Source organism: Phymastichus coffea, unplaced genomic scaffold (genome assembly GCF_024137745.1).
Source record: "Phymastichus coffea isolate CEN01 unplaced genomic scaffold, Cenicafe_Pcof_1.1 PCOF00058, whole genome shotgun sequence".
In the NCBI taxonomy this organism is placed as follows: Eukaryota; Metazoa; Arthropoda; class Insecta; order Hymenoptera; family Eulophidae; genus Phymastichus; species Phymastichus coffea.
Genome location: NW_026706869.1, coordinates 705150 through 730914, shown reverse-complemented (window position 1 = coordinate 730914; position 25765 = coordinate 705150). Strand labels below are relative to the sequence as shown.

The window sequence follows — 25765 nt, the reverse complement described above, 5'->3', positions numbered from 1 at the left end:
TAAAATTTTAATTATGTAAAAATTGTATTTACCAAAGAGAATTGAATAAAGAGTAATGAGAAGAGGGTTAAAAAAGTCCAAAGTGAATAAAAAGCATAGTGCAACTAACGAAAACTTTATTGTTTTATTAATTCAATAAAAATGTAAGATATTACATAAAATAGCGAACGTCGTTTATAAAGTGCTGAAAAATAATAAATATATGACACTAAAAGACAATAAATTGATAAAACGACAGGGATATTATCTTTGGAATGTAGACACATATATTTTTTTAAATCCATATCATATTTGCTTTTACACAGTTGTACATCGATATGTGGAACAGGAATATCTTTGTTGAAATATATGCATGGATGCATGCGAAACAGATATTATAGAAACTGAGAGATTTTGAGTTTGTATATATGTAGGCTGCATACAAGTTTTCGTCGTTATATACTTCCATTCGTCGTGTAAGCCTAGTAATTTATTTACATTGTGCATTCGACAAAAGTTCCTCTTTCTCTCTCTCTCTCTCTCTCTCTCTCTCTCTCTCTCACGCTTTCCTCGTCTAATTACATTTAGGTAAACTTGCGCGCAATAACATGCTGCCTCGAGATATCTGCCTTTCTCGGAGAGTCGAGTCTTAGTCGTCGTAGAAATATTCCCTCGCCTCATCCTTTTAGAGTCGTCGTGCTGATAAAATCAAAATCTCAGTGGACTTCTATTTTTTGTGCTATAGATTATTTTCTGGACGGTTATATTTCGAAATGGAAAAAATATTATACTGCTTGAAAGTTGTCAAAAGAGTGTATATTGACGACTCTATGTACGAGCGTTTTCTTTTATTGCGTGCTTAACGGGTCATAAAATTTCCAACTTGGAGAAATATACGTTTATAGCGCGTAAAATATTTTTAATCTGCCTGCCGTCTGCGTCTCCTATTTGAAAGCATTTCCTGATCAATTATTCAACGTCTTATATAAAATTATAATTTTTTTATAGACAGGTACTTGATACTTTTTTTTGGTATATGATTCGTTTGATTCTCCATTTGTGTTCGTTCATAAAAAACTGACTTGTATTTCGCGATCAGTCCATTTCACTATTCATCTTTTCTACCATACTTTAGTCAATAAGGTGTACATCGTTTGAAAAGTCGAAGAGTTTAAAATAGACTTATCATTAGATATTTGGTTTGTTATTATTCGTATTACAGGAGTATTGGCACGATGAAAGAATTTAGGTACTATAAGCTTCTTATTACACAAGTTTCAATTCTTCGAGCGATGTTCCATGGAAAAGTCAGTTTATCGTGTATCATAGTACTAAACTGTACTTTGATGTATCGTGCATCAATGTGGTAAAAGTCTATGAGATACTTATCAACTAATTAGTAAATGAGATGCGTGTACATATACTTAAATTAAAGCTTTGAGTCTCGTTCAATCTAAAAAAGTTGCATCAAATTAATATCATTAGAGCAACGCTGCCGTGCGGCAAAGTTGAATTTCATAAAAATCACGCTAATAACCGGATGCTTTGTCCTCGGCCATGGTTAAAACTATAATTGCATTGTCAATCTTTACGTGTGACGCTAAGATAGCAAATGAAAGTTGTACGCTCCTAAGGATCTGTAACCATAAAAATCGCATTTGCGCAGAAAGAAAACTTGACACGGAATGTCCTCGAAGCAGTTTGCAGACGCGAATGTACATTCGAAATACGTTCACCGTCGGGCATTAGTAACATTTCGATTTTGTTCCCATAAGTCTGGTTCACATTTCGGTCCAGCCGCGAGGATAATCACGAGCTGTGAGCGCGCATTCGTCCTGTTCTAGGACACATAAGGTCAAATCAACAGCGCGCTCGCGAAAAACGGAAAGAGGTAGAGTCGATAAAAATTGTACAACGTGATCCCATAAAAGTCCATCGTAACGTCTTTTAGGCTTCTGTCTATAGCGCTACAACTGTTCTGGTATTTCCGGCGAACAATTGAAAAAAATGAAGCTGACTAAAGTATGGTAAGAGCGTGCGGTTCTGTTGGTATGTCCAGCATCGACGATATGACGATACACGGTGACAGATAGTTCTAGAATAACGCGTGTGCGTGCAGAGTAACGTTCAATAGATGTCAACATTTAGAGAAAAATATATCGCCAGCCAACTTTGGTTAGTATGGTTGCGTATACATCCATCTATAGTTCGCTTTCAATATAATTATATAATCTTTTTCAGTGCTTTCAATTAGACATCGCAACCTTAAATATTAAATGTATATCTTGCAGCCTTTCTCTGTCCTCTCGCGAACGGAAATGATATAACGGTGCGTGAAGTCAGGCGAAACTGCACTAGTCAGTCGATGGGAAGCGTCGCGACAAGCAAACAAAACGAAAGCTCGCCATGGCCGGCGAGCGAAAGAGCCGAGTGAGCCAAGTAGTGGAGAAGTGATTAAGCCATCGCCAGTTGTTCAGCTTGGGCGTGTCGCCTGTCGCGAGCCTGCAACACACCAACGCGTCTGTATCTCGGGGATCAGAGGGAATCGCGGCTTGCAAGCGAGCTTCACCGAAGGGATCGCAGGGGGGAGGGGATGCAGGTCGGCTCGGCCTTATTTTCGGGGGCTGCGTGTCTCGTCCGAAAAGACGGGCGCGTGAGCTCTAATCTCTATTAGAAGCTTCATAGGAATATATAGACCAGCTCGGCAGCTCTTGAATAATGCCGGCGGATTAAATTAATAAGAAGCTTTGCGCGCGCCTTTCCTTCTCGGAATCACCGGGATGAATTTTCGTCCGAGTGAAAGCCTCGCCGCCGCGGGATAATTATCGGAAGCCCCATGGGAAGAGCCTTCTTTTGCTATCGCGGCGGCAGGCCGATGTCGCAAGAATATTCCTCCGCGTTATCGGCGTGACGTTTTGCATAACGGGGCGAGGTGTTCCCGAGGAAGCGAGCGCAAAAAGGAAAATAGGATTCGCAGATATGGTCGCGGGCGCGCGCTCTCGCCGGAATATCTGGGTAAAGTGGATACTAAAGGTTTTACACGTGGCAGCGGCTGGCGCGCAAGAGAGAGAGAGAGAGAAAGGCGCCGCGAGCGAAATAGACCTAGCGGCGCATGAATCAAATGCTCGCGCTCGCGAGGCCAATGAAAGCGCAGCCAACGGCCTGCAAACCTACATACGCGCGATGCGTTGTCGCTCTTCTTTCCGAACTGCCATGTCAATGCTACGTGTTTTTTAACGCGAGAACAATGGCTGGATTAAATGCGTCTTCGTTGAAGGCTTTCGGCGCATGAATGTCGTGTCATTACCATTCTCTCTCTCTCTCTCATTTACTCCCCTTTTTCAATAGGTCATCACTGCGCGCGCTTTCGTCGATCGATTTTCGCCGCGGAGTTCGCGCACTCGTTGCATTTTCACCGCGGCGATCGCGCCAAACTTTCATTCCGCGGCGACGCGACGCCTCGATGAGGGTCAAAAAAGCAACAGCGCCGAGGACGCTCCAACGGCAAACAGCAGCCCGTTGATAAATATTCCAACGCGCGGATGCACTGCGCCCGAGCAGCGTCTCAATATTAACACAGCCCGCGCGAGCATTAGTCGGATAAAGACGCGCGAGAGAATAGCAGAGGAAAGCAAAGCGCCTCGAGGGGGGGGCGAGCGAGACGGTTGGCGTACAATGGCCAAGTTTTTAGCGAGAAGCGACTCGTCGGCGCCCCACGCTGACGCACCAATGTGCGCGAGCGACGGGCAACATCGATATTTCTAGGAGCAGCTAGCTGCTTCCTCGTTCGCGACCTTCGATCCGAGGAGTCCGTTCGCGCGGCTATATAGCGGGGCGATCGCTTCGTTTGCCTGCGCGGCGAGACTTCCCCCCCCCCCCCCCCCCCCGCGAGCGACCTTGCCGCCGTGCCGAATGCCCGCTGAGTCCGCGGGAGCAGGCTTTCTCCGAATGGCACGGCGCGTCCGAGGAGCAAAACGAGAGGACGTCGCGACGCCAGGTGCAGCTGGCGTCATAAAGTTTATGCTAAGCATTAAAGAACAAGTAGCCACTCGGAGAGAGCGAGATCGTAAAAATCCGTGGCCAGCTAGAACGTGTCTGTCCGACGAGCGACGCGAGGCCGAGACGGCGGGGGGGAGTACGCAAGGAAAGCAATCGGCTCACCTAGTGCCAGATGGCGTCGTCGGGGCCGTAGGCCGAGGGCGGCGCAAGCTGCTTGGCGAGGACGTCCAGTCGCGGCGGCGGCTGGCTCCACTTCTTGCCGCGCACGCCCACGAACTTGCCGCGCAGCTCCCAGCGCGGGTTCTTCTTGCCGCGCGAGCTGAAGAACCGGTAGGGCGACCGCTTGTCCACGTACCTCTCCGGGTCCGCCGCTCCTGTCAGCCGACGATCGTGCGCGTCGGTTTTTACGGTCGCTCCGGGCGCCGCGGCCCGTGCGTCACCCGATGGGCTTGCGTGCACGCGCGGCCCTGCGCCTGGCAGTCCGAGCGCGCGATGGCTCTCGCTGACGGCACTCGGACAATTGCGCAAGCCAATAATCCGCGCCAGGCGCCGGCGCTCTCGTTTAATTTCGCGCGAGGCGCTTTGGTAATCGAGTGCCGCGGACGAGCGTCGGAGCTCCGGTCGGCGAGCGGACGCCAGGCACGCAATCCCAAGGGCGCGCGAAAGACCGCGGCAATGGAAAAAGAGACGGAGGCGTAATCTCTCACCGTAATGGCTGGCGCTTCTTCTGCCTCGCATGCCGTGGAAGCCCATCATCATCGGCCGCTTGCCCACGTAACTGTCGACCAGCGGCAGCTCGTCCTGCTCAGCGTAGAGTCCCTTCTTGCCTCGCGTCCCCTGCGCGCCAACACAGACACAGACACACACACACACACACACACACACACACGTTGCATCGTTTATTCCAGCTTACCGTCGCGCCTCGCCGCGCGGCCGACATACGCCTCGTCGCACTTCGTCTCGCGCGAGCGCCGCCGATGTGCCGCTGTGGAAGGAAATCTCGGCGATAAAGAAGAATTCGCACAATGCCGCGAGCGACAATAAACTAGCATGAGAGTCGGCGGCTGCGATGACGTAGTGCGCGGACGTGGGCGCGCGGCCGCGACCCGCTGCGGGCCCGCGGCGAAAGCCTGGCCGGGGCTCGGCTACGGGTCCACCGCCGTCGTCGCGGGATCGACTCGCGGCAGATCCGTGGCGCGAGTCGTAAATAACGGGCTCTCTCACTTGGAATCCGAGCACGGCGCGCTTCTCCAGCTCGTCGGGGTAGCTCTTGCGACCCCTCGTCCCCTGGAAGCCCATGGCCATGGGCGCGCGCTTCTGCCAGTCGTCGGAGTCGTCGTAGTAGGGCGACAACTCGGCCGCCTCCTCCTCGTACTCCTCGGCCTTTTTACCGCGCATACCCTGGAAGCCCAGCATCGCGCGCTTCTCCAGCTCGTCGATTACCTGCGGAAAAACTTTGAAACTTAGTGAGAGCTCTTTACGGCGCCAAGCGTTACACACTGCTGCTCTGATGAATCTCTTTTCTTCTTTCCCGGCCACCTACTTCGGATATATTGCCGGCCATTTTTGAATTTACACCCAGGACCTCTTTGCTGCTCTTTGCTCTCCCACACTCTTATCCTCTCAACGTCGATCAATTTTTCCAGGCGCTGCTTCGATGAAGCGCGGAACGTAAATTCGACCGTTAGAAAAATACATTCTAGTTGGAAAAGTTAATTTAGAATCGTTCTCTCTCTCTCTCTCTCCCTCCCTCGCTTTTCATCGCTCGAGTTACGAATTTCAGTTTGGTAAGAAGCTTTCTTTGGCTTTATTGCCCCTTCGTAGTCCTATTTGTACGTTTTTACGCGAGCATATAAAAGCTCGCGCAATCGTATTTAAAGGCAATAAACGATAATGTTGCTCTCGCGAGGCAGCAGCGGGCAACAATTCATCGGCGCAAGCAGCTTCAAAGCACAATACCTGTTCTAAATTCTTCTTGCCGCGCATCCCTTGAAAGCCCATGGGCGCGCGTTTGTAATAGTCGTCGTCGTCGTCGGCCTTCTTGCCGCGCATCCCCTGGAAGCCCATCGGCGCTCGCTTGTCGTAGTAGAAGTCCTCGTCCAGCAGCTCGTTCTCGCTCTTCTTGCCCCTCATGCCCTGGAAGCCGCGCATCGAGGCGCGCTTCGAGTACTGGCCCGCCAGCAGGCGCCTCAGGTACGAGGGCTCGCGCGGCTGCTGGCTACCCTACGGACGCGAGCAGGCTTGCTAGTCGGTCGTCGGCTCTGCTGGACCGCGTTGGTCACGCGGACGCTCACCGTGCGCTCATCCACGTCGAAGGTGCTCTGCCGCGGCTGCTGCTGTTGTTGCTGCTGCTGTTGTTGCTGCTGCTGGCTCGTATCCGCGGTGGTGGTCGTCGAGTGCTCGGCCAGTGCCTGGCCGCCGCTCGGTGCCAACAACGCCAGCGCGATCAAGGCCAAGCTCATCCTGCCGGTGCTCGCTCGCGCGCTAATCGAACACAAGCGTCAACCGAGTTCTTTCGGCCCATCCTCTCTCTCTCTCTCTCTCTCTCTCTCTCTCTCTCTCTCTCTCTCGCTCACTCGTTCGGACTTGGCGGGCCGTGCCGGCCGACAACGAGCGAGTTGACACAAGTGCAGTCGTCGCAAGCTGTCGCGCGATCAGGAGTGAGGGAGCGGCCGAATGGAGCCGCACGAGAAGAAATCGCGTCGAAGTGCTTGTCTTATCCGGCATCCGGCGGCGCGTGGTGTGCGCGCGGCAAAACAATTTCATTAATAAAACTCGGCGGGGAGGGCAAGGGACCGAGGTGAGTTACGAGCAATAACGCGATAGTGCTCGGAGAAAAATGGCTTGTCCTACGGCTGATAAGATGCACCGCTAATTCTTGGATTTATGGAGGCGGCCGAGCCACTTGGCGCGCGCCAAATCTTTTGCCGGTGAATAATTAGCGGAACGGCCCCACTACGTAGCCGCGCCACGCCGCGCGGATAGCAAAGCGACAATTCATCCGACGCGCTCGGGCTCGTAAAAATTTAATTGCGCCAGACGAGTCTTCTTTACGGCCGGCCCCCGGTCTCGCGTATCCGAAATATCGCGCGCGCGCTCTCGATTCCCGTCGAAGTCGAAGTTGCTGTACCGCGGCGGCCTTATAACCGACGAGCCGACGTCGCGGCCGCGATAAATCTGTCTCGCGCTCGGCGCCTGCCGACTCGCGATTGCGCATCGTCCAGCGGCGAGTAGTAGGATCGACGTGCGGTCGGACGCCGCTCCGGCACTTCCAATTCGCCGGGCGTCGAAACGTGGCGAGCGCGGCATGTAAGTCGGCGAGCGCCGCCGGCAAGACGAGCAGCGAGCGGGCGAGCAAGTTGATTGCGCGGCGCGGGGCAGGGCTCGCGCATAATCAACGGGCGCGGCCCCTTTCCGAAGAACAAACGCAGCTTCGCGCGTCCCACGAGATATCGTAATCCCGCTCGGCTGGTCGTTAAGACTTTGCCCCCTTCCTTTTGCCCGCGAGATATCGCCGGTGTACTCCGAGTTTTGCAGCAACGAAAACGACAGAAAAAATTGAAGGCGAGCTCGTTAGTTGCTTTCGCTCGTCAAAGTGAAGCCTCGGAGGCTGCTCGCGCCGGTGGTGTAGCCAAATTAGCATGGCGCGCCGACATTTTCACGGGGATACGCTGTAGTACGCTCTGCTCTTTCGCCCCCGTTATGTACGAATTCATCGAAATCTACGTCGACGTTGTTCGGCAGCCCTGATTGAATGAAAAAGAGAAGAAGAGAATCTGTATGGATTTGCTCCACTCGAGCCCGGTTATTTTATTTCCGAGCGCTAAACCACTTGGCTATAAAAATCATGAGATATTCTAAAACTACAGCCACCACTCCGAGTAGAATAAATAAAGGAGAGTTTTTTTTTCCTTTCTGCGGCGGATATATAATCCCACTCGTGGAATAAATAACCGTACGTAAGCTTGAATGGCGCTGCTGGCAACGACGACCGACGAAAAAAGAGAGCGCACCGCAGAGCGGTTAGCGTCACACCTCCTGAAAATACGTCGGCCAAGAAGCGAGAGAGAAAAAAATAGGCAGGTCGCCGGATGAGAGAGGCGCGCGCACGGTAGCTAGCCTTGGAGGGATTATATAGAGGAAAGCCTTTTCAACATGCTCGGCTGGGCATGCAAGAGAAGAGATTGATTGGCCGTTATAGCAGTGCGCGGCACAGCAAAATGCTTGGAAAAATTAAAAGAGACCCGAGAGTAGCCAGAGCGGAAACGTGACCGAGTTTCAACCGCACGAATTGTACTCGCGACGACGCGGCTTGTTCTCCGACAAATTGACTGCTCAAGTATTTATGTCGACTTCGTTATTTGACTTGATTGGCTTCTCTCTCTCTCTCTCTCTCTCTCTCTCTCTCTCTCTCTCTCTCTCTCTCTCTGTCCCCAGACCGAAGCTCATAATCTCATAATTAGGAAAACATTGCGTCGACCACTTTCATCAAAGTTCGCGGGCGCGTCATCCACCAAGTTAGCGCGACTTCAAAGAAAAAACACAATGATGTATTCATGTATTCGCTACCTGCGCGCGCGGCAAAAATTCAATCGTGGTATCATAATTTCGCGGCGAGTAATGCTTGCGGAATAAGCCCGGAATCGTCTCCCCCCCCCCCCCCCCGGAAGCACGCCAATCCGGTGAATTAACGAGCGCGCGAGGAGGCAGAGATTAGAGGCGACACGTGTTTACTTTTTTCCATCTCCGCGGCATTAATTCGCCCTCCCGCGCCCCTCGATTGATAAATGAGCGCGACGCCGCGCTGCACCGAGTTGTCCTTTATTTTATTCATTTTCATTTTGTTTTTTTTTTTTTTTTTTTTTTCAAAAGCGCGCGCCTTTATGCCTCTATCTCGCTCGTGACGTGCGCGCAGGCGGGAATAGCGAGGCGAAACAAAAAGTCAGGGCAAGAATGACACATTCGCACAAAGCAGAAGGGAGCATCGCTGCGCAGTTTCAGGCGCGCCTAACAATTATCCGTCTCCGCATTGTGCTTGAGAATATAAAACGGTTTGACTCTATATATAAACAAGTGCGCGAACGTTATACCGATAAATCGATCCGCCGAGCAGGGAATCTTAGAGCACGAGCCCAGCGAAATAACAGAGCCGTGGCGGATAGAATGAACGGAGATTAGCCCGAAAAACCAATAAAGCCCTTTGGCAGCGGCGTTGCAAGCTAGTTAATATAGAAATTTGATTCGCACCCTTCCCCGGCGCATCGGAAAGTGTCGCGAAAGGGGTTAATCTATCCGACGCCGCGACCTCAAAGCTCCGACGCCTCCTCCCTCTTTGCGTCATAGCTGAGCGCCGTCGCTCCTCGTCGCTGGCTCGTGTAATTGCCGCGATAAACGATTTTGCCACACTCTCTCTCTCTCTCTCTCTCTCTCTTTCTCCGTCTGTCTCCTTCTGTTTCTCCACCGTCTCGTATTTATTGAAAAGTCGCCTTTGTCCGGGTTGCAGCGGCCCGCGTGCGATCAATCTTCTTTAGCGCGAAACAAGTGTAAACGATTGTAGTTCTGCTTGCTGTCCCTCTGTGCGTTCGCGCGGCAGCTACAGCTTTGCCTCGCCGCGATATCGGCGGCCACGGCCCACCAAACGCAAATATGCTGTCGAGCTGATTGCGCACGCAGAATCAAATATTCACCGGAAAGTCGAACAATCGCGTCGATATTTGACGAGCATAGCTGTATTTGGGCAATTGGTCACATATCGGTGCTAACTGGTTTCGCGCGAATCGGTTCGGCGTCAACGAGGCCCGTCCTCGCGACGAACGGCGAAGCACAGCGAGGCAAATACGAGAATCACGGCGATCTCCAGGAAGTCGGCCTCCAGAACCGCGAGCATCGCCGCGCGCCAGTTGCGCCAGTATCGGCAACCGTTGTCGCGGAATAACCTCTTGGGCTCGGTGTCCATCGCCTAGAAACAATTGCACGAATCCGAGAGAAACAAAGGCGCGGCAGGGCCACGAGCTCGGCTCGAGGTTAGGGGCGAGAGCATGACCGACTTGTCGTTGCTTTGCTGCCAACTGGCGAAGACGTTAGGATTTGGCGAGGTGGCCGAGCGATCGACTGGGAAAATGCCTGGCCGTCGGCATGAGAAGCTGGCGCGATGACTGGCCGCGAGTTGGCGACTTGGCCGCTCGCTCGTGCGTGCGACGCAGCTACTGCGAGCGGCACCGACGGCAGCGACTCGACGCCGCCGAGTCGAGGTTCGCGTTCTGTCGGAGGCGCTCGGCCTCGCGACCGTCGCTTTCAGTCTGACGATCGTTCGCAGAGAGCAGCGGGATCGGCGCCGCCAGTACGAGTTCAGCGAGGACGAGAGCCTCGTCAACTCGCTCGGCAGCTCAGCGGCCGACGACTGGGGCACCGAGCGACGGCGGCAGCCGTCGGCGACGTCTTGTCTCAAGAGCGCCGCGGATGTCAGAAGTACGCGACACGTTTCGTCATGCGAAAGTTGACGGGTGCTGCTGCCTCCGAACGGTTTCGAGTGTTACTTTTCCAACAACGCCGACGGCCATCTCGAAATTGGCTCCGATCGCAGCAAACCGTCCGCGCATCAAACTCAAATCGACGAATTGGTTCAGGGAACGGCATCAGAAAGCGAGTCAACTTCGCGGATGAGGGATCATCGCTGGTCGACCACACCTACGCTGCATCGAGCATCTCTGATGGGCAGCGACGGCCGAGGAGCGGCGCGATAGCAGTCGCGAGACGACGTCCTCGCGCAAACCAGGCATTGGATCGACCGACGATGGCGGACGTCGTGCAATCGGCGACAAGCGGTAAATCCCTTGCGTGCGCGTTGATCGACAAAAGAAAAAAGAAAAAAAAAAAAAAAAGAAAAACAAACAAACAAAGAAATACCAAATGTACCGCCTATCACATAAAAGCTCTGGAGGGATTGTCGCTGTCGTCGAGCGACCGACGTTGCGCGCCAAGCGGTCCGCCGCGCATCGTGAAAGCACGGGACGCTCTGAGAAGACCGGCTACGAGGAGAATGCTGATCTACCCACCGGAAGGTCAGCGAGGTGAACCGCTGACCTTGAATAAGAAATGGTCCAAGATCCAGTGCCGAGTAAACGGCAACGAGGACGCTGGTTTCAGGTGACCATGCTCCTTCGGTTCGTCATATAAAGTCGACGGGTTGGGAAGGGGGGGGGGGGGTCGCAGCAGGGGCTTCGGGGCCATTTAAAGTCACCACTGTTGTTAATGAGGCTGGACGCGTCGCGTGATTCAGCCTCATATTTTATTCAGGGAGCTACAGTTACGTTCATATTCATTTTCCGTCCAATTTCCATTCTCTCGCTCGAGCACTATTCAATGAAATTCATCCAACTGTAAGTTTACCTTTGTTTCCGGGAAAACCGGCGGCCCATTACTAAAAATATTACACAGTATTAACGAGTTGATGGATGGTCATTAAACAGTTGCTCGCTCTCCATTACCCGCGAACGGGTCTGTAATTAATTCAAAAATGTATCTCGAGACATTCAAAGTATCCCTTACGTCGGGAAATGAAGGCTTCTTTCTCGCGCGCAGGTACAAAGTGTACTATCTTCAAGCTTTCGAAAGCGACACGTGGTTCCCAAACGACGAGACCAACAGTCCATTCCATCACCTGCCCAGCCCCGACGACGATTCAACGGATCACGGCAATTGAGAGCGCAAGTTTACTCTCTCGAAGGCAATTTGCAATCTCTAGTGCGAATCTCTCCACGTCCTTGTGCGCGCGAGGAGCTTTTATCGATTTCTTTTTTTTTTTCTTTTGCCGCACGCGAGCTGCCTTATGGATACGTTGATACGAAGGTTTTGTTTATTTTTTTTTTTATTTAAATAAGTCTTAAGAAGGACGCAAGGATTTACACGACGATTTTAGGTGATAAGCCAAGTGATGTCGCTTGAACGCTCGTGAAAAATCGATGAAACTTGTCGAAATTCGTGCTTGTTAAGGAGAGGGGGGGAGGATGGCGTAGTTTGCGAAAGCTGTGCTATTCCTCGAGGTGCAATGTCGACGGACCTAGCAAGCTGAACCCTCGGAATAATACAACCAAACGTGTATGTCTAGAGAAATAAACTTACAACTTATCAGATCGAGTCGAGCGCATAATACACGACCTAACAATTAACTACGAGAAACTTGCGCACCTATCGCCTCGCCTCTGACCCACTTCTCGCGCGCTCTTTTCTGAATTAGAGCCTGCGAAACGCGTAGCGCGACCGACGTTAATAAGTCATAGCAGTGGTTTGGCGCCTGCTCGCGCTTAAACACCGCACCAGTGGATTATTCAAACGAATCATCTGCGACGTCCCAGGACCGTTTCTCTCTTTCTCTCTCTCTCTCTCTTTTTCTCTTTCTTTCTCTTGGGGATTGCGAGAGAAGCTCGTGAGATTATTCATGGCGGTGCGCTGGCGCGGCGCTTTGAAGCTGATCGTGTTGTAAAGTCAAGTCAAGTTCGCGCAAGGAGATGAGCTTCTTGGTTGCGAAAATCGTAACATCATTTTTGCTTGGCTGGGGAGTATGGAGACTGATTTTTTTTTTCTTTTTTTTACTGGCTGAGTTATATACTCGGAGTTTTCTTAAAATTATTTGGCATGAATTTTCTTCTTGATTAAAATTTAAAAAAGAAAAAGGACGCGAACGACTGTGTATGTAAGAAAGTTACGTCCCAGGTGCGCAACTAGCAAAGCTTCCAAAACGCAAGAGTCATAAAAACGAGACACTTCCGTGTCCGCAATGATTAAGCTTGACTTATGTCTTTCTCCGGGCGACGACTAATAAGGTCAGCAATGACAAATGAACGAATGAATTACTGATCGAATAATTGATAATTTAAAAGTAAGCCGGGAGCAGGGGATGAAAAAGAATCAACGTAGACAGCACAATCTGCTACTGAATTCTTCGGAACACTATCGTCTAATAGGCTCTATCTTTCCCCAGCATGAAGAAGAAGAAAATACGATAATGACCGAAAGCTACACGAGCGTAAAAGATAAAAAATTACAGTGGGCGCCGTCCGTCCGCATTCATTTAATCAACGGCCCACGTACGCGGGGCGTCATATTTATCCGCGGCAGCAGCAGCATCTGCCATATCGAGAGCGAGAGAGGCGGGCATAAAGCCATCAAGCTTAAAGGCCCAGCCGTGAAATAAACAATAAAAAAGAAGGATGCTAGGCGCGATCGGGAAAGATAAAGCGCGCAACGAGGTATATTAGAAGCGATTTCCATGAAGAAGGCCGCCATGAAACTTGCGGATTTCCCGTGTGCGTGAGGCGCGCGAACAAGCTCGGGATAAGCGGTAAACACGCGATCGATTGCATAATTGATCCGTGGGGCTTGGGCCAATTGGCGCCGCCGGAAAATATGTGCTCGGCGTCAATGGTCAATGAATAACGCAGGTCAGGCCGCGCCGCGGCTGTTATCAATGTTTCAGCGGGTTTAATTAACTCTCGCGATACCTCGAGAGCGCGTCTTAATAAACCTCTCCCTTCACCGCCAGCGCCAAATGAATTTCTCCGGACGAGCGCTCTGCCTTTTCATTTTCATCTCGCTCCGACTTTAACTGTCGCCGCTGCCGGTTAAGACGCCGCTCGTTTAATTAACCCGGCGCTCCGGCCGATGCTCCTGCAGATGCTCTCGGCTGACGTCGTCCAGCTGACCGGCTCGCGGCAAAACTCGGATCGCGCGCGCCACTGGCTCCGCGAGGAGGAACACTCGCCGGAGCCGTTCGGCATCGGCGATCGCGGTTCGTTCCGCGCAACTGATAGCTCGAACTTCGCCGAGTTGCACGAGTCCTTTGTCTTTTTTCTTTCTTTCTCTCCGCTCGTTGAGTCAATACCAGCTGCTCGAATTACCGAAAGCTTTCGTGGGCAAACAAGGCAAGGTACGTGCGTTTGGTTATGAAGCACTTACGGACGGTATGTAAGCACGTAGCGAGGAGTGTCACGGCGAGGCGGAGCACGCGCATTTGGAAAGACGTACGAAAGGCACGCGAGTTAGAGCTCGGAAAAGTCCAAGCTTTTCCGACTTTCGCGAAGTCATACTCCGGAAAGTTAGCGCACGCGTGCATTGGGGGGGGGGGGGGGGGGGGCTTCAGCGGGAGCTGCGAAGAGGGAAACGCGATCAATTAAGCGGACCTGGCAGCTTGCTAAATAGGTTTTCTTATTTTATTGGATGTTACTTGGTGCGCTAGAGAAACGGAACGCTTGACATTAAAATTATGTTTATTCCCGCTCGTTCTAAAGTGATTGTTCGTGTCGCTCATTCATTACTTTGCATTGTTTTAAATATCATCGGCACTGTAATTTTGTTCGAGCGAGGACAATTCCAAGGGTAAATAAAACGAGGAAGTTGTAGAAGAAGCAAATTAGAAAAAATTTCATCGATTTTCTATTCTTCGTGCAACTGAAGATCATGAAAAGGCTTCGGAATCGTACTCCTTACGTTGGCACGTAAACGTGTTTCTTTAACTTTGTCAAGTGGAGAAGAAATAGAGCAACGGCGACGTATAAAATAATTGAAAGATTAGTCGGCGTTTTATCGGGTTCAGTTGGTTTCGAGGAAGAGCAAAAACGATGCTAGAGATTGTTGCTTGTTTTGTCAGACGAGACCCGAGCTTGATGCTGAAAGCTTAATCCAATTGATTTTCTCGTTTCGCGTTCTCGTTCGGTAAGCGGCGCTTCGTTTTCTCGAAAAATTGCGTTGCTCCCATAGCGTGAATGAGCGAGATGCTCGCAACGCGATTATACTGATCTTCTTCTCTTACACAATTATAATTGTAAATTCGTCGCATCCAAATTATTTGCCAGCGAACGCACGCCTGTCGATGGACTACAAATTAACGTCAAACATTGACGGATGAACCGACCGAGTGAGCAAGTCATCCGGTGGTGTAATTACGAATGGAAAAAGAGCAGTGGGTGCTGCGAAGAGCACAGCAGCGCGTTATAATCCGCGACAAAGCGCGAGCTTGCCAGAGTCGCGTATCATTATCATGATTCGGCTTTAATGGCTATATAATTTCAAAGAGCAATTAAAAAGGGCGAGCGCGCCGCTTTTCAGCGCTGCGACTTTTGTGTAAAAGAAAATTTGCGGGCGCCCTCGCGCTAATGCATCGAGTTGCCCGCGCTAAGCGGCCCCGAGGGTTTCCGCCAACGCAAGGAGAGAAGGGCCAACTCGGCGGACGACGCTTCCGTTTTACGAGGGCGCGAATTGACGGACGCCCTTGCTGCCGCGACTGGCCTTATCGCGCGGGCGTTTCGCCCGATGGATCGTCCATACGTCAATCTCTTGCTCTACGAATGGTCGCTACATTAATGCGTTTCGGATTTGCCGATAGAGCGAAAAATAAACAAACAAACAAAAAACAAAGAGAAGACAAAAACACAGTTTCGAGTGGACAGCCGATCGCAGTGGTGAAACGACAGCCTCGCAATTATCACGTCGAGCGAGAAAATTAGTGTTGTCGGTGTATCGCGATAGCCTGGCCTTTCCAATCTCCCCCTCTGTGGGCAGATGTTTTAATGACACGTTACCCTTGCGGCGCTCGAGCGCGATTTCGAATACGTATCAGTTTCGCTAAACTGTGTCAAGCAGAGAGTTGACGCTCGCGAGCAAGCAAAGGCAAAACAATTATATGCGAAATTGCTCGATGGGCTTAGCTATTTTTGGTGCCTTTGAGGGGCGGCACGAGGTCGCGTCGGCGAGCGGCGCGAGAAATTTTTCGAGGCAGGACGAGTCGCGCGAAACCTCGTTCATCTTTCCCATCAACTCTCGGCGAAAATCGAGTTGGCTTTCCTTTAATTTCGCAGCCGACGAATCAGGCCTCGCCAACGCGTCGCAGCAAGGCGGCAGCGTCGAGTTTTCTCGTTCGTTCACGGGTGTCCGAGTGCCCGTTCTCGCGATTTCGGCCGGCCTCCGCTGCCGTTCGTTCTCCGTCGTCTTTTTTTTTTTTTTTCACTCGTTATTACGCTCGGACCGTCGGTCGCGCCCACGCGATCCGGCGCACGCGCTCGCTTTCAGCTTGAGCGTCGCGCTCCGAGAAATTAATTAAAATTCGCGCGCTGCGGGCTCCGCGGCAGTCTCGCGCGATAAGCGCGAACGCGCGCGCGGCAGAATGTTTCATTACTGCGATTTTCCGCCCCCGGTCCCCGTTCCGCAGCCTCTGAGCTCCGGGAAAAGCGTGGGCTTTCGCGCGAGTAGAACCAGTCGAGCCGGTTCGGCCGTTTCGCTTGATGGAGCGGGCCGCGTCGGGCTTCGTCTCGCTGTCGACGCGGGGTGAGGCGTGGGCAGAGGACAAGTGTCGACTGTGGCTCGCGTGCGCCATCGCGGCCGATCAGCTTTCGCGAGGTATCCGAGCCAATATCTACTCGCTTCTCGCGAGCGTCAAAAGCGACGGCGAAAGCTCGCGCAGGAACGCGGATAACCGCGACGTCGGTCCCCCGTGACCATTAATTTTCATCCCAAGTTCAGAGCAAGTCGTCGTGGTCGACCTTGGGCCGCGTAGATTCGTCGCCAGTTTTGTTGGCCCGCGGGGATGACTCTATCGCGACTCATCGCTGCCGCGTCCTCCACCGTCGAGCACGACCACGACGACCCCGAGAAACTCCGCGGAAGGGACAATTGTCGTCGCATTTCGTTTTGCACCCAGGGCGGCGTTGGTGCGGATGTACAAACGGGCGCGGCGTTGAAATCACCCGTCGGAAACGCCAGCGCAGAAAAGTGCAGCCAAGTTTCGTCGCGGACTTGGACGAAGCTGATTTTCCGCTGCGCGATTCGCGGACGACCGATCGTCGCCCTTCTTCTCGGTCGCCAGCGGCGAGCCCTGCTCTCGAAACCCACCAGCTCGGGGATCGCCTGCTTCTGGCCAGGCTGTTCGGGCGTCGCGGGTCGGAACTCCTATTCTATCAGGCTACGCTTCGACGGCAACGGGTTGGCTCGTTCGCAGCGCGAATCGTCGCGAAGCGGTTGGATCGACGGCGAGCCGAGCGCCCGCGCGTTCGCTCGGCGCTTGCTTCTGTTCCCCGAAGCGAAGCGCGGATCTCGCTCTGAAAGCTCGCGACCAGCTGGCCGCTCGATCGTTTCGGCGAGACCGAGCGCCCAAGCGGATTTCGCGTCGTGTATTTTTTGCTCGCGTCCCGCCGGCGTTCTCCGCTGAGATTTTCGATTAAAAGTTTCGGCCGAGCTGACGCGACCGAATTTTCGTAATGGTGCGCGTTGTCCGATACGCCCGCGTACCGACCCGAGGTAAATATTAAACGCGCCATATTGGCCCTTTCTGCGCGATTTTTAAGTGCTCGAGGCTACGCGCGCGGATTTGCATTTAACGACGCTCTCTTTTATGCTGCACCGTGCAAACAAAACTCCACATATCGGATACGTACGTAGCTCTCGCGAGATACGTGTAATACGCTCTCGTGTATTTCGGTTGTTGGCTCGCAAATTTAATGCCTGCTAATTGCTCGCGAATTTTCATTGGATCATTGAACAATGCCGAACGAGGACGTACATGACGTTTAAAAATTTTCCGATTTTCTGCGATTCCGCGTCATTGTTAGTATTAATCACACGATATTGATTCTCGGCAACTGTAGTGCGCCGTAAATCAGTAGTGGCTTCTCCGCCATCGATATCCGTGTACAGTCCATTGGAGAAATTTCGTCGCGACATGCCTTTAATCGTTTGCCTAAATTAGTCAAGAGCGCTCGAAAAAGAAAATTTATCTTGGAATATTATTCGTATCTGGAATGTGACTAATCAATCTCGGCATGATTTGAGCAATTTCTTCGTAAAATAAGAAAAAATTAAAAAGGCAACTACAATTTCTAGCTGTCGTTTATATTTACGTGAAACGTCATCGATTGTTTTTTAAAATGTTCTTTTATGAAGAAACCACTCCACTGAAAACATTCAGTAATTGATAATTTTCTCAAGCACCTTCGATTTATATTTTAGACAAACGACTGGAGGCAAATCACGGCGAAGTTCCTTCATTTACCGCACATCTATGGATGTCGATGGCAGAGGGAGGGAGCTTTCATATTTGTAACGCAAACGCAATGCTAACCATTCGATTTGACGGTACACAATTAGCCATAGGAAAACTCCGACTAGCGAGACTTCAAGTGGCAATCAGTCAGTGTAAAGCCGAATAAATCCCACGCTACTAGCTGCAACAAACGAGGCGGTCTTAGAAAGTCTCAAGCCGTAAGCGATTTTTCAAGGTGCCACTAAACGAGGCGCGAGAAGAGAACACGACGATTTGCCGTGGCTGACCGCGGAGGCTCAGCTGGATGCGAGTCGACGAATCGTGGGGTGAAAGAATTGAGCGTGACTCATTACCAAGCTCGCCAAATCCCCGCGACCTGTCGCTCATCGGAGATCAGACTTTTTGCGCAAGCGTTTCCACACCGAAGCGAAGAAGCGACGGTAGTGCGCGATCGCGCGAAACGATGATTTATCGCCGTCGGATATACCGAAACCGGGCGATCTCGTCATTCGCAGTCGAGCGAATTGCAGTCGATTGCAGTCGGGCAGTACGTGCGCCCGGAAAATTCGCCGCGCTCTCAAAGCAAACGTGGTCGTCGATCCAAGAGAAATTCCGAAGAGCGTCTCGAGCTTTGGCAGCCTTACTTCTCGCGGTCGCGCGTGTGCCGCGGCGCCTCCTTGCCTCGCGCGAGCGTCGATGAAAGAGGAGAAAAGGAAGAAAAGAAAAAAACAAGAAAGTCTTTCTGCACTCGGCGATGCAAGTGAAAATGGAATCGCTATCGACTGGCTGCGCGTAGATGGATTTTTCAGCGCTTTCTGCGTCGCTCGTTATCCCGGGCTGCGCGTTATAAGGCCGCACCAGTGTCGCTGGCGTAAAAGGACGAATGGCTTTCGTGCGACGTCCTCTTGCCGAGTTCGCGGCCTCGGCGAGTGAATGGGCATCGCCCCGAGAGGCCGCGAATGACGCGCGTTAAGTAAGAAACATTTCGATGCGGCTCGATTGCTGTATTGAATTTGTCGTCGTTACAAAGCCGTACAAAAGCCGTCTGGCTTGTCACGGGCGAGAGGACAACAAAGAAGCCTCGCCTCGGGCGTGAAATCGAGCCGCAATTGTATTAATCACTCGCGCATTCGCATAATTCGCAATGATTACGGATAATCCGATCTCGGGCGACGCGTCGCATCGAGAAAGCCGATCGCCTCTCCGCTCGGGGAGGCTATTCTCTCAACGGACGGGACGGGGAAAAACAATTTTCGCCGGCGCGTTTCAATTTTAAAGTGGCAATTCGCGCTCGCGGCTCCTCGCCGAGAAGTAAAGGCGCAGCGTCGATCTTGGAATGCTAGTGCGGAGCGCCGTATTACGCACCTCGTCTAGCGGCTAAGCGGGTACGGCCTGACACGCTGCCGCCCCGACGATGCCCAGCGAGATTAAATGTTTTACGGCTTTCTCGGACATCGGCGTCTTTATCGGCCGAACGGCGACGACAGCCAGCCGTTCGCCAAGTCAGCGAATATCGAGTTGCGACGACCAAGTGAAGCGGAAACGTCAAGCTGATTCGCGTACTGGCGGTCGTGCACTGTTCGGCCGGCGCGAGACTTACGTTGCCGTGTCGTAGCCTCGATTAAAAGTCCCGGGACGAGCGAGAAGGAGGGCCCAGCGATCGCCGGCGCGGGGGGCGAGGAGACGGGACAGACTAACCTCGTGGCCATAGCAGCCTCGTGGGGGCCGGTCGGCGCTGCAGCTGAAACCAAGTGGGCGACGTCGGAAGCGGGAGGCGCGCCGGGGCTCGCCGTGTGCTGGTGCGCGCTGGCTCGAAGGCGGACTGAGGCTCCGCGTGGCTTGCTGCCACGAATATACATAGGGGAACCGGTTGCGCGCGACCAACGTCACGCAAGCGCAGCTTTTTCCTCTCCCTCTCGCTCGCTCGCTCGCTCTTGCAAGCGCCTTTGTTCGCCGCCTCGCGCGCCGCCTGCCCGAGATAATAAAGCTCGATTCCTAACGGGCGTACGCTTGTTGGCTCTCCAAATAATTCGCCCGCCTTTTTCCGGCACTTTCCTCCCGCCGGCTGTTTCTCTTGCTGCGGCCGCGGGCCGCCGACGACGCGCCCGTCGATAAATCCACTGTTTTCAATTCAGCACTGCTCTAATAACACGCCTCGCGAAGTGAGCCCTCGGCCGCTGATCAAATTTTAAGGCCGTCAGAAATTGCACGCTCTCGCTTTATCCTAATTGCAGCCTATTCTTCCGCTTTGCGCGCCTATATCGGATTCGTTGCGCTTCGTTAAGTCTATAGGTCGCGTCGCTCGGCGTTGCGCCGATGCGCAATCGCGAAAAACCGCCCCGTCAATCGTTCCGTTTTTCCTCGCCCCCCCCTGTCGCGCTTTTGCCCATATAATCGCTCGTCGACGTTGCTGAGCCACGGGTTTATCAATTCGCAGATATGCAGCGGCCGACGAGCAAATTGATCGAAGTGCACGGCGCGTAAAATGATAAACGCCAACGAATCCGTTGTTTTAAACGCGCGCAACTGCGACCGACTGCCGAATTTCGAGTCACGCCGATCGAATTGTCCACTTGTTTCGCATGCTGAAACAGCTTTACGAAAGTAGATGCGTTCACGACGACTACTTTTTCTTGAAACTTGTCGCGACTGTGGCAGAGCGATACAAAGTCAAGCGACACGCTGACGCCTGCGAATAGTCACGAAAATAATAGAAATTCTCTCTTTTCTTGAAAATAATTGTTGGAATCCTCGGAGGAGAAGAAGATAAAGCCTTGCTCGAGTCGACGCGGGAAAACCGGAGAACAATAGCGTCGCCTTGCTAATTTTCTTTGCTGCAGGTGTGTAACAGTTGCACTCTCTGTCTCTCTCTTCCTCCCCCTCTCTCACTCTCTCTCTCTCTCTCTCTCTCTCTTGGTCGCCGACGGTGTTCGATAACGTGAAATCGCGCTGCTGGTTAAACCAACGCGTAACAGCTAATTACTGCGCCCCCTTCTTTTCGTCTTTCTAATGGCCATCTGAAATAAATGCTACGCTCGTGTTTTTTGTTTCTTTTCGAACAATTACGCACGCGCGAGACAGCGTGGGATTTTCGTATTTTCTCGATGTACGTGATATTTTTCGAGAAGAAAAGATAAAAAAAAAGCTATCCAGTCTATTATGATCGGCTTATCTAGATGCCGCTGATAAGAAAAGAAGACGACGCAATTAGATTTCAAAATATCGAGAGTGGCCCCGGGAGAGCGACAATTCTCGATTGCACCGGAGCTGGAAATTCGTAAAGGCACGCTTTTCTTATTCGAGAGGCTTCGTCTTGGCTGCGCGATTGAAATGCGACCGAGTCGCGGGAATTGGCATTGGCAGTTAATCCCGTGAAAAATGTCCGTGACTTTCCGGAAGTTTAACTCTGTCAAACTCTGCTCGACTTTTTGGCGACGAACTAACCGGAGATGTAGCCAAGTGGTGTTTGCGCCGCGAGCGGCACGAATATCAATGTAGGTGTATTGGCTCGGTGTCGCCGCCGGTTCGTTACGCGTTTGATAATACTCTCGCTGCACTGCCCGAGCGTCGAGTATTTCGACAGCTTTTATGCTTGGCTCAGTCCGTTCACTGACCGCTGTACACATATTTAGACGCAAACCAACGTCCGCTGGGCGTTGCGGGCTGCGAAGATTACGACCTGAATTTGGCAGAAAGAGGACTCGCGCGAAGTGCAGCGGTCTAGCGACTAACCAACTTTACAAGCCAATCGAACTAACGTCAGTCCATTACAGTCGAAGAGGTCGAAGTGGTCGAAGAGATTGCGGATGGGACGGCCGCTTGCATAATTAGAAAACGCAAACGAGGCGTGTTTTCCAGCAGCAGAGTTACCTGGCCGCCTGTGATTATCGCGCGCAGCCGAAAGTGGCTCTCCGAGCGCGTGGGGCTGCCAGGTAAAACAGGGGCGATTCGAATCTGGCCGCCGAAGCCGAAGCGAGGCTCAACGGGTTCCGACGCGCTCGCGATTCGCTTCGGGCCGTCCGGCGCGGGGATGGACGCGGCGCTGCGTCGCGCTGTCGGCGCACCGCGCAAGCAAGTTGCCAGCATCCGCTGCACTTGCCGAGGAAAACTTCTCGGTCGTCGTGATAAATTAACGAATTACCCGGCCGGCCATTGCCATAAATCTTGCGCGGCCGAGAGTAGCCCGCGTCCGCAAAAGACATTGGCGCGGCGGGAGTGGGATCGCAACTGGCGCGTCCCCGTCGACGACTCAGCGGCATTAATTTCGGGATCTGTCGGCGGCCTCGTAAGTCTCGCGAAGCACCCCTTTGTCCGTCGCCTCGTTGTCCAGGCCGCCTGACCGAGCGTGGGCTCGTTTGAAACACGGCGCCCAATCGAGACGGACGCGGTCCCGCTGTACTTTCGCACGGTGACTTCGACGACACGAGGATGCTCGTCCGCCTGTCGCCTAATTAGCCGAGTCCAGCGGGCGGCGCCGGGCGCGTTGTCGAAATTTAACGAGCTCGCGAGCACCGCGACGGGCGCGTAATTAGCCGGCGCGCTAATATTCGCGACTCATTAGCCGAGGCTCCTGCGATGGCGCGCGCGCGCGAACCGCGGGGCTGATTCGCGCTCCTGTCTACGGGTATCGAAGGTCCCGGAGTCGCGCTCGCGCGTTTCCTACGCACTGCAGCGACCCGCCTCGACGCTAAATCACCGCTGGTTCGCCGCGGGCCAAACAGCTGCACCGATAATACTTCAAGGCTGCGCGGCGCCGCGTCCGATGCATACTAATGGCCACAGGGAGAACAAGGGGTCGTTCCTGGCCCCTGAACGCAGCTCTGGGCACCGCGGCTACTTCGGGAAACGGGCGCCAATCAGTATTTCCAATCAGCGGCGCCTGCGCACTCCAAGTAGCCGCCAGCCCTCGCCTTCGCTCGACTGCAAATGTCGCCTCGCGTGGCCGCTGCTTGGAGAGGCGTGTGCGGCGCGCCGGAGGACCGAGAACGCGATCGAACGCGCGGCAAATCGATGCAGTCCCCCCGAGGCGCTGTCCCAGCTTGGCGTGCGCGAGGAACTTCGAAGCGCGCGAAACGAGGCGGCTGGCTGCGAGCGACGATCAATGATTCGCCGGAGTTGGCTGTTATCGTCGGCCGACGGGGGTTCCGCGGAGATCCGCCGCGACACGGCTGGACGCGTCGCTCGCTCTGCCGGCAACGAGCCATCGATTTGGCGATGCGAGCCCTTCCGGTATCTTTCGAGAAGATGTCGCTGGGGTAGGCGGCAAGCTGAAAAGCCCCGGGGTTCGACCTCGAGACCTCACACTACAGCCCTCTGGTGACTGCGAAAGCTTGCCATTCGTTGTTGCGTACCATCGGTGGGAACGGTTACCCCTTCGTTGCGGCAGCGCCGACAATTCAAACGGCTCCCTTCTCTTGTTATACACGTCTTTATTATCGTTTATTTACACGTAGGTGCATCGCGCACCAATGAAAAAAAAGTCAGCACTATTTACAACAACGACGATCGCGCACAGTTGCGCTCGTCAGAGCAGAGTCCTACGCTCATAGGTGCGTAACTTCCTCGAATTCGTTGTAGTGGGTGGCGACGTGGTCGCATTGGTGTATCACGGTCAAGTCAACTATCTCGTCGGTGTCCTCCTCGCTGCTCCTTGTGGCCGCGCTCTTTTGGCTACCCGACGACACTCGACTGGAGCGCCACTGCGACTGGCGGTCGGATATCGCCGGCTTCACCGTGATCACCAGGTTGGACGAATTGGCCACCATCATGTCCGTCACCTGCGAAACGCGCCTCGCTTGCAATTGGCCCGGCGGTCGAGGAGTCGCGCGGTCACGTACCTGATCCAACGTTCTGTCCACGACGTCGATGCCGTTGACTTCCAGCACCTCGTCGTCGACGGCCAGCAAACCCGTTGCTTCGGCCAAGCCTCCCGGCACCACTCGGCTGATGAACACTCCCTGCACTTTCTCGATGCCGCGATTCGCGTGCAACCGGTAACTATCGCCATTCTTCACGTAGAAGCCCAGCGGCTTGTCCATGCTGTGCTTCAAGATTCTCACTCGACGGCTGGTCGCCGGCAGGATGTCCACGTCGATGATCGCCGACACCTGCGGTAGAAGTACGTCGACAGTGTAGTCGGCTCGGCGGCACGCGCACGCCCAACGATCCACCTACCTGTCGGAAATTCCGGGGCTCGGATATGACCAAGGGCTTGGCCTTGGCTGCTGCGTTCGTCCAGATGCTCGACATCAAGGTCCTCGGCTTGCTCGCGCCGCCGGCCTGGCTCGCGTCGTCTTGGCATGCAATCAGAATGTACGATACAGCACCGACGCGCGAGTGCACGTGTCCCACAAGCCGGCCTAGCCAGCATCCCCGGGAGCCCCTCCCGTGCGCGACGCGAGCTTTCGAGAGCTCTCGCCCGCGGAATCGCGCGCGCAGACTCTGGAAGAGAGATCGCCCCCCACCGGGAAAGCAGCTCGCGTATACCTTGTCGTTGAATGTAGACCTTCAGCAGCGGCCTCGTCGTGGCGATCGCCCTGGCCAGGTTGTTGTCGTTGGTTATCGGTAAGAGGTCGTTGTCGATCGGATCGCTGTAGCAAATGATGAACTTCGTGTGCTCGCCGATGCCGTGCTTCTCCGCCAGCGACTTCCGGAACTCCTCGAAGCTGATGGGACTGGCGTCGGCGCCCATGCTGATCGAGAAGCGTATTATGTCGGCTTCGAACTGCAAGCAGCGCGTTCGATTGAGCAACTTACGTCCCGTGTCCCGACCTGGCAAAACAGACTTACCTTGCTCTTCACAGACACGATGTCGCTGTCGTTGACCCGAGGTTTGGTCATCTTGTTCCGTCCGCGAGTCCGCGCTCGGCCTGCAAAACAAAATTCGAGTCTGAACCAGCGACTTTCCTCGCTCGTTTCCTTCCCACGAGAATCGCTCTCTGCAACGTCCGTCCGAGAGACAGCGGCGACCGCGACGATCGCTCCGTTTAAGAGCCCACTATCTTGTCCAAACGTAATGGCATCGAGGTCGATCTGGTCTGCCGACGTCGACGTTTATTTCACCCTTTTTTCTACTTCTCTTTAAGAGCCAAGCGGAGGAAGAGCACAGGTGCAGCTAGGTGGTTTAGCAGGAGAGAGGCCCCGAGAGTCAAAACCACCGGTTATTTTTAGTTTCCGAGACGCGACCTACTAAGCCCTTTTTTAACGCATTTGCACTGTTCGGCCGGTAAACTTTGCAAGACCCATTTGTATTCTTTCTTCGACATTGCGAACACTGCTAAAGTGTACAAGTAAACGTCTTTTGAAATAATAATAAGAATTTGAATTAATCCGGACGCGTCGTTAAGAATAAGTTTTCAAAACTCATCGAATAAACGCTTGCTGGAAAAAAAACAAGTTGAAAAATTGAAAACACGGGACTTACCTGTACGCTGAGTAGCTTTCTCACGCTGTTTACAAGCCAAAATACGGAAGTTCCAGCGCGTGCTTCCACTCTCGTCTCCGTCTTCGCACTGGTAGCGTGTTCCCATTCAAAAGCAGCCCCTCTTTCCATTCAGTGCCCTCCTCCCCCTCTTTCAGCGCTAAGCACCGTTATATACTTTCTGCCTGTCGGCATTCTATATAAAAATCAAATGCTTCGGACTTTTGTGTTTTCCGATACTCACTCGTCCCTGCTTTTGTACCTTGATCGCTTTACTCCTCTTCTATTTGTTTTCTTATTTATCATTATGTTACTGCCGAGAATTTCCATTGACAACT

The 25765-nt window shown here is 53.0% G+C and overlaps 2 protein-coding genes across 2 annotated transcripts; both read right to left on the bottom strand.

Moving 5' to 3' along the window:
• Positions 1-164: 164 nt before the first annotated feature.
• On the bottom strand, positions 165-19830 carry LOC131666317 (tachykinins-like). The gene is made up of 7 exons (XM_058938884.1): positions 19706-19830; positions 6273-6462; positions 5938-6201; positions 5203-5421; positions 4686-4815; positions 4141-4352; positions 165-2481 (listed from the first exon to the last, which is right to left on the bottom strand). Exons 1-6 carry the CDS (start codon positions 19714-19716, stop codon positions 4141-4143), a joined length of 1026 nt encoding a protein of 341 aa, XP_058794867.1. The 5' UTR covers positions 19717-19830; the 3' UTR covers positions 165-2481.
• Positions 19831-23545: 3715 nt separating this feature from the next.
• Positions 23546-25498, bottom strand: LOC131666411 (partitioning defective 6 homolog gamma-like). Its single transcript, XM_058939063.1, has 6 exons — positions 25431-25498; positions 24797-24876; positions 24494-24731; positions 24182-24300; positions 23845-24114; positions 23546-23784 (listed from the first exon to the last, which is right to left on the bottom strand). Exons 2-6 carry the CDS (start codon positions 24845-24847, stop codon positions 23551-23553), a joined length of 912 nt encoding a protein of 303 aa, XP_058795046.1. The 5' UTR covers positions 24848-24876; positions 25431-25498; the 3' UTR covers positions 23546-23550.
• Between the last annotated feature and the right edge of the window lie 267 nt (positions 25499-25765).